This window comes from Pristiophorus japonicus, chromosome 23, assembly GCF_044704955.1.
Source record: "Pristiophorus japonicus isolate sPriJap1 chromosome 23, sPriJap1.hap1, whole genome shotgun sequence".
Classification (NCBI taxonomy): Eukaryota; Metazoa; Chordata; class Chondrichthyes; family Pristiophoridae; genus Pristiophorus; species Pristiophorus japonicus.
This window is the reverse complement of record NC_091999.1, coordinates 53343084-53351596: the sequence shown is the minus strand read 5'-3', so window position 1 is coordinate 53351596 and position 8513 is coordinate 53343084. Positions and strand designations below refer to the sequence as shown.

General features: G+C 44.9%; 1 protein-coding gene across 1 annotated transcript; it reads left to right on the top strand.

The window, feature by feature from the left end:
- Nucleotides 1–7144: 7144 nt before the first annotated feature.
- LOC139235543 (cysteinyl leukotriene receptor 1-like) lies at nt 7145–7966 on the top strand. The gene has a single exon (XM_070866604.1). It carries the CDS (start codon nt 7145–7147, stop codon nt 7964–7966), a length of 822 nt encoding a protein of 273 aa, XP_070722705.1.
- Nucleotides 7967–8513: the final 547 nt, after the last annotated feature.

Below are 8513 nucleotides of genomic sequence, written 5' to 3'. Positions count from 1 at the left end.
GACCACGCCAGAACTAAAAATGATTAGAGCAGAAACGAACTTAAGTAAATCCAGACAGACAGAACTAGTATGTATAGGATATGGAGTATGGTTGCTGAATGCAAAACAACATAACATTGAATACCTTCAGAATGGAAAGGTGCCGGATTGGATAACACTCGATATATTTACCAACTGGACCTTAGACAAAAACATGACTCATGCCTGCGAGGTGTCGAGAAACAGTCATGCTTGGGTCCCAAAGGCCTGCTGTGTAACGGGACATTAAATAGATTTTTTATTATCTATATGGCAGTATGATGTGACAATGGTAGATACTCTACATCAAACAATGTGGGAGAAATAAGGAATCAAACTCGTGTGCGGTACGATGACAAACCAGAAATTTAATTGAAGAGAACAACAGTACTAAGAGTCTCAGCGTATATAGATTGTTATAAAAATAACCACGTTGCTTTATGTCGAGATCCACTACGAATGATCAAAGATGACTGTGGATATAAACAAATGGACGGGAGCACCTTGAGTATCACCCCCCTAACACAATCCTACTAAATTATCGCTGTTCCACGAGGATATGGAGATTGATATGTGAGCACCACGGCAACTGAAATGAAGATAGGAACAACTCATGCACCATTATGGATATTGACTTCTGCTTTACTCCACTTGATGAGACAGATATAAACGGATTTATTATCACCCCTGAGCTAAAGGAGGAAAGATCGATGGGACAATGATGGACATTACCTGAGGAGCTTATGCGAAGGCCATCGGACAACAAGGAAAACCGATACTCGAACTGAACGAGAAACAAACTGGACTGAATTGGACGCCATTCGACAAAATAGAGGATACCCCAGGCAGTGCAGAAATTCGGTAGAATAGAGAAGACCCCAAGTGGATGAAAAATAGAAGAAAGAGAGGATACCCCAGGCGCGGCATAATTCGAACACCGAGAAAATATTGGCTAGAAAGGACTTATACACAAACTATGCTGGATTCAATGTACTGGTTGTAGTGCAAGGGAACTCACCTTGCTCGTATTGTCCTTTAAAAAGCTGTAACCGACGTAAGAGGCAGGCACTAGTCCGTACTATCGTTAAAATATTGAAGAAAGGGAAATCAGACAGTCCGGCAGAAAGACTTACATAGTATAACCTTGATGGGAAAACCAACAGATAGGTCCAAGAGCTCGGGAAGTAGCACTTCCCAAGTAAAAGGTCACCCCTGGAAGCTCACCCATGTGGAATTAATTGCGAAATTGCCTATCTTGGGCATATAGTCAAGGGCCATTAGGGGGTAATTGTAAGGGATAAATAGTAAGGTTGTAGATAGGGGGCCAGAATTATGCTGAAGGTTGTGAATTTATCAATTACCTATGTATGTAACACTTGCTTATAAAGGTATAACTCACTTATAAGCAGTATATTATAGCTTAACCTTAGTAAGATTTAAGCAGCCAAAGCCAGCAATTTTCTTTACAAGTCCCTGAGAAGAGATAAAGAAGCCAGGACAACCATACCAGGCATCGGATAGACTGGGGTAGAGGGCAAAATGGAACAAAACAAAGATGAGAGATGGGCAGTTGCATGTTGCACTCAGAGCCCGTCTGATAAGAGTCAACAAATCAATGTAACTTCGCAAATAGCAATAGACCTATCGATGATTTTATAGGAGGAAAGCTCCTCTCCAACACCTGTATAAATTTTGCTTGAAAAACCTTCTATTTCAGAGGTTCCAAGATTGAACCTTCCCGTGCATTGCTCGTAATAAAACCAATAAACCTGAGGTTTCGTTTGTTTACTTCCTTGGTCGTTATACAGTGGGAAGCTGGGCGAGGTGTCGTTTTACTATGTCAGTTAGTCCATCCCGAGGGAGAGAAGCCTCCCTTTAGCTCAACGAACGGGCATGTATCGATTAACTACATCAGTTAGTCCACCTTAAAGGAGAGAAGCCTCCTTTTTACCCCAACACCTCCCCTCCTCATCCCTCCCCTCTCCTCTCCACTCCTCTCTCCTCACGTCTCTCCTATGCTCGTCTCCTCTCCGCTCCCCTCCTCCACTCTATTCTCCTCTCCTACCATCTCCTCTCCCCTGCCCAGTCCTCTCCTTTTCACTCCACTTTCCTCTCCTCTCCTCTCATCACATCCACTCTCCGTTCCACTACTCTCCCCTGCTCTGCTTTCTTCTCACCTCTCCTCCACTACACTCTCGTCCCCTCCCTGCTCATCTCTACCCTCCTGTCTCCGCTCGTCTCTCTTTTCCTCCTCTCCACAACTCTCCTCCCCTCTCCTCCACACTCCTCTGCTCACCTCCTTTTCCTTTCATCTTCTCTCCTCCTCTATCCTCTCCACTCAGCTCATCCCTTCTCCCATCTGCTCCTCTCTCCTCTCCACTTCTGTCCTCACCTGTCTTACCGTTCGCTCCTGTCTCCTCTCCCCTCTCCGCAACTCTCCTCCCCTTTCAGCTGTTCTCCTCACCTCTCTTGTGTCCTCATTTTCTCCCCTCTCGCCTACCTTCTCCACGCCTCCATTCCATTCTCCCCTCTCCCCGACACTCTTCTCCTCCCCTTTCCTCTCCTCCATTCTCCTCTCATCTCCTCTCTCATCTCCACTCATCTCCTCTCCTATCCTCTCCTCTCCCCTGTTTTCAAGTCGCTTTTATCTCCACTCTCCTCTCCACTCCAATCATCTCTACTCCGCTCCCCTAAATTCTCCTCTCCTCCTCACCTCTTCTCCCCTTTCATTTTAACTCCCCACCTCAACTTGTGTCCTCTGATATTCTCCCCTCTCTTCTCCTTCCCGCTCCTCTTGTTCCCTCTGCTCTCCTGTACCCTCTCCACTCCCCTCTTCTCCACTCCTCTCCTCGCCGTCCTACCCTCTCCTCCCATCTGCTCTCCTTTCCTCTACCCTCTTTTCACCTCCTCCTCTCATTCACTGTCTTCTCTCTCCTCTCCTCTCCCCTAACTTCACCACCCCTCTTTTCCATTCACCTCTACTCACCTCTCCACTACCCACTCTTCTATCCTCTCCTGCCCTCTCTTCTACTCTCCTCTCTTGTCCCATCTCTTGTCCTCTCCACTCCTCTAATCTACTACTCTCCTCTCTCCACTCTGCTTTCTTCTTTTCTCTCCTCTCCTCTCCGTTGCTCGACCCTCCACAGCTCTTCTCCGCTCCATTCTCCTCCCCACTTCCCCTCCCTTCTCATCCCTTCTCGCCCCTGCTCTCCCCACTCTCTTCTCCTCTGATGGTCTCTCCTCTGCTCTCTGCTGCCCTTACCCTCTCCTCTACTTTCCTTCCCTCGCATCCTCTCTCCCCTCTCCACTTCTCTCCATTCCTCCTTTCTGCGTTCCGCTCATCTCCTCCTCTCTTCTCTCCCCTACCTTCTCCCCACCTCTATTCCACTCTCCACTCCTACCATCTCCCCTACACTCTCATCTCCATTCCCCTCCTCTCCTCTCTTCCCCTCTCCTATCTTCTCCTCTGCCCTCTTTTCTCCTCTCTTGTCCTCTCCTTTCCACTTATCAACTCTCCTCTCCATTCCTCTACTCATCTCTGCTCTGCTCTCCTCTCCTCTATCCTCTCCTCCACTAAACCCTCCTCCCCTTCCTGCTCATCTTCTCTCTTTCCTCTACCCACCTCTCCTCTCACCTCCTATCCTCTACTCTGCTCTTCTGTCTTCTCCACTCCACTCATCTCCTCCCCTCACCTCTGCTCTCCTATTCCCCTCCTCTCCTCTCCTCCACACTCATCTCCTCTCGTCTACTCCCCTCCCGCCTCCTGTCTTCTCTCTTCTCCCCTCCTCACCTCTCTGCTCCTTTCATCTCCTTTCCTCACCTCCAGTCTCTACATTCCTGTTCTGAGGAAAATAAACCATAGGATGGCGTGTGACTATCTGTATGGCATCGGTCGCCATCAACCCTTACTGACCATTATAATAACAGCACACATGTATCCTTACTGACCATTGTATTATCTGCCCCCATGTACCCTTACTGTCCAATATGTTATCTGTCCCCATATGCCCTTACTGACCACTGTATTATCTGTCCCCATGAACCCTTACTGACCAATATATTATATGCCCGATGTCTCCTTACTGACCACTGTATTATGTGGCCCCATGTATCCTTACTGACCTCTGTATAATCTATCCGCATGTAACCTTACTCACCATTATATTAACAGTCACCATGTACCCTGACTGACCATTTTATTATCCTTCCCAATGTACCCTTACTGACCATTGTATTATCTGTCCCCATGTATCCTTATTGACCACTATTTTATCCATCCGCATGTACACTTAGTGACCACTGTATTATCAGTCCCATGTACACTTACTCACCATTATATTAACAGTCACCATGCACCCTTACTGACAATTGTATTATCAGTCCTCATGTACCTTCACTGACCACTGTATTATCTGTTCCCATGTACCCTTACTGACCATTGTATTATCAGTCCTCATGTACCCTTACTGACCACTGTATTATCAGTCCTCATGTACCCTTACTGACCACTGTATTATCAGTCCCCATGTACGCTTACTGACCTTTGTATTATCAGTCCACATGTACCCTTACTGACCAGTGTATTATCAGTCCCCATGTATCCTAACTGATCATTGTGTGATCAGTAGTCATATATCTTTACTGACCATTGTTTTATCAGTGCCCATGTATCCTTAATTAGCACTGTACTGTTAGTGCCCATGTATGTTGCTGACCTTTACTTAGCCTGCATCTATCTTTCCATTTGTTTTATTTCACTTCTGTCATCCCGAGAAGTAAATTGAAAATCTGAAATTACAGAGTTATTTTACATCTCAGTAATAATAGAAACTCCCTAAATGAAGATGCTCCCTTCACATGCATGCTGTGATTTGGTGGAATTAACTATTTCTGCTTTTACCAATAGTGCTTGGTTTTGGATAAGGTTATTTGATCTGAAAGCCACGTTGCTTTTAAGATATTTTGCAATTGAAAGTGATGCAAAGAAAACGTTCGGACAACTTGTTTATTCAGTGACTGTGATTAATATCCTTCAGTGTGCAGTTTAATTGTCTCACTGGAGAGTTCCCTCAGGCTATAAATAGGGATTTCTTTTCAGTCTGTACAGCAATGTTTGACTGAAGTTGTTTTCGAAAACGAACAGCGCTCATTGCAGCTCACAGAAAGTCAAATCATGTTCTGGGAGATTCCAACTGAGCTTTGGATCCTGTGGGCATTTTTCAAAGTGGAACGTATTTATTACCCGCTCCTCGCTGCTGTTGGTGTTCCTGGTAAGTCCTTCATCTTCAATTAATTATGTAACCCATGTTTCTCTGTATTTGCTGTCCTTGTCCTTTAGTTCTTGTTATTAATTGTATTCAATTTCAACCTCTTGTTCTGAGTCTGGCAATGAAAAGAAGCTTATGTCATGTAATGTTTGATCATTTGTTAATTTGCTGCTCTCAGTTCAATGAACAGTATGTTGTTTTCACAATTTAAAACTCTTGTTCTGTGTCTGGCAATGCACAGAAATTTCTGTCACATAATGTTCGATCATTTGCTGACTCGCTGATCCCAGTTCAATAAATAATGTGTTGTTTCCACAACTTGTTTCCTGTGATAGTGGTTTACAGGATTTGACAGAAATTTGATTTTATTGACATAAGATATGTTGGTGAACAATTATATTATTGAACAGCTTGCAGTGAGCTTTCTGTACTGATGCCCAGTGTTGGATAATAAATATGTGTTCAGCGGCAATAAGTGTTTTAAGTACCGCTGGTTATTGTTAATGACACTGATCTGTGGAAATCAGCGTTGAGAGATCCTTCACAAATACACTGAGATATGAGACATTATTCACTAATGATTCAGCTATAGACAGTTGTCGTAATTTCCACCGCCTCCCGCTCTGCCTCACAGTCACTAATTCCAGATGATCAGGACCGGGTTAAAACGGCAATACGTCTTCCAGTAAAATGTTCATTCAGTTGTGCTTGAATTGATTTATTTCCCTTGTTCAGACACGGTTCAGGAGAGCTCGGTGTGGGCCGCACGGTAGCAACTATTCAAAATGTAGCACTATATTGTGAAATATTTTGATATTTCCAGTCTCAAATTCTCTCTGTCAACTGGAAGTCTGTAACTTTCTCACATCAGGTGAAAGGCAGCTGGTTGACATGGTTCTAGCTGTAAACAGACACGTTCGAAAATCTTCTGTGACATCATACAACATGGGTCATCATCAGTCTATTGTACAGCGACAGTCCCTTCTTTATAGATTATTTGCAATATTCTTGGAAAGTCAGCTTAAGCCATTTACAAAGTGTACTTTCAATACAATGGTTGGAAAGGTTCTGATTTTGACACATAATGCATTTCAAGTCATCTTCTTCAGCCTTCGACACAACCGCTGTAACCTCGCCAAAGACTCCATTCCCCTCTCTGGCAACAGATTTCATTCCCCACCTTGGAAACAGACTCCATTACTCACCCTGTACAGACTTAATTCATTTTCTTGGCACAGACTCCATTCCTCCCATGGCCCACAACTCCATTCTCCTCCCTGGACAGAGATTATATTCCCTTCGCTGTCCCCACACTACATTCCAATCCCTGGACAATGAATCTATTCCCCTCAATGGACACAGTCTGTTCACAAACTCGCGGCTTCTTGTGCTGAATTATTGCTCCCTCTAACTTGGATATGGCGTTCTATCAACGTCTCATTCGGAGCTTTACCCACCGGCAAAAGTCCAATACATTAATTCTTTCAGTCATGACCCAGCACCCACACATCACATCCTCCGCTTCACTCACTCCCTGTCACAACACCCAAACATCCCATCCACTGGTACACAGACACCCACACGTCCCATATATTGTTTTATTCTGTAACTGACCCAAACACCACACGTCCCATCCGCTGGTGTAATCAGTCCTGACCCAAACACCACAAGTCCCATTGGCTGGTTCATTTAATCCTGACACATTTCACACATAATTCTTTGAGGCAGCTGTTGTTGCTCTCAATCTGAAATATAAATTCCCTGTGTTTCTCTTTCTTGCAGTGAACTTAGTGACAATAATGATCCTGTCTCGAGGAAGGTGCGGTCTCTCCAAGTGTGTCAGCCGTTACCTGGTGGCAATGGCAGCGGCGGATCTACTGGTCGTTATCCTCGACCTGATATTCAGGCAGATTCCTATTCATTATTGGACCGCGTTTGAGTTCATGTGGAAGATTAAAGTGTGTAATATCCATGCCATCCTGCTTTATGCAGCCACAGACTGTTCCGTCTGGTTCACAGTTGCTTTTACCTTTGTTCGATGTATAGCCATTTGTTTTCAGAATCTCAAAACCAAATATTGCACCGAGAAAACGGCGATTGTGGCTGTGGGAACATTGAGTGCGCTGTTCTGTGTAAAGAACACTTTCTGGTACTTTATGTATGGAGGTATGTATCAGATTGGCAATTATCCCTGGTTTTGTTTTGATAGATTGGAAGTCTATGAGTCACTATCATGGGCAGTAATTGAATTCCTTCATTATATTATAACACCGTTTATTCCATTTGTTCTGATCCTTCTGCTCAATGCTTTAACTATCAGACAGGTTTTAGTATCGAGCAGAGCCCGCAGGAGATTCAGAGCCCACAGCAGTGGGGAGAGTCCCAGTGACCCAGAGATGGAGAATCGAAGGAAATCCATCATTTTACTGTTTGTTATATCCGGCAAATTTATTCTGTTATGGGCAGTGTTTCTGTTGTATTCTGTGGGGAAGCGATTGTATTCGTTAAAGTTTATTCCTGTATATCTACCTAGTTATGTACAGGAAATGGGATTTATGCTTCAGCTCCTGAGTTGCTGCACCAACACATGTATTTATGCCGTGACCCAGACGAAATTCAGAGAGGAGTTGAAGAATGTGGTGAATTATCCCTTTACTGTAATTGTTAAATGTGTTAAATAATAAGAACCACACAATGTGTTGGGCGGGTGTTCTTCCCAATCCGCTCATCTCTGTGATACACACAGAGTGAGGCCTGTTTTCATCTTTCACGGCGCGGATTCAGCAACTAACAAAAATGGTAGAGGTGGGGAAGTCCACGGAGATCAGTCCCGCTGGACTACTGCAGGTTTTATCCCCGCTAAGACGTCTGCTGCGGCCTGGGACGGGTTTATAACGCTCCCGACCGCCAGGCTCGTGTCGGATGTGTTTACCGAAAGGGAGCGGCGCGGGGAAGGTGGCCCTGTTACTTTTCAGTCCACGGGCGGGCCGCTCAGTCCCCAGCACTCCCAGGGCAAGCTGGGGCGAAATGGCCTGGGACCAAACAACAGCCAGGGAGGGAAGGTTTCAAAGGCTCAAAGGTCAGTGCTTTCATCCTTTTGCAGGCTCCTTGTGTTTTTCTCCCAGTGGGGTTTAACCTGAGCAGCCCCAGTGCCTGGTGATAGCGACGTATCCTTGTTTCAGATAATCTACCGTTGGTATTAAAGGGTCTCCTGCAGACGGAGTATAT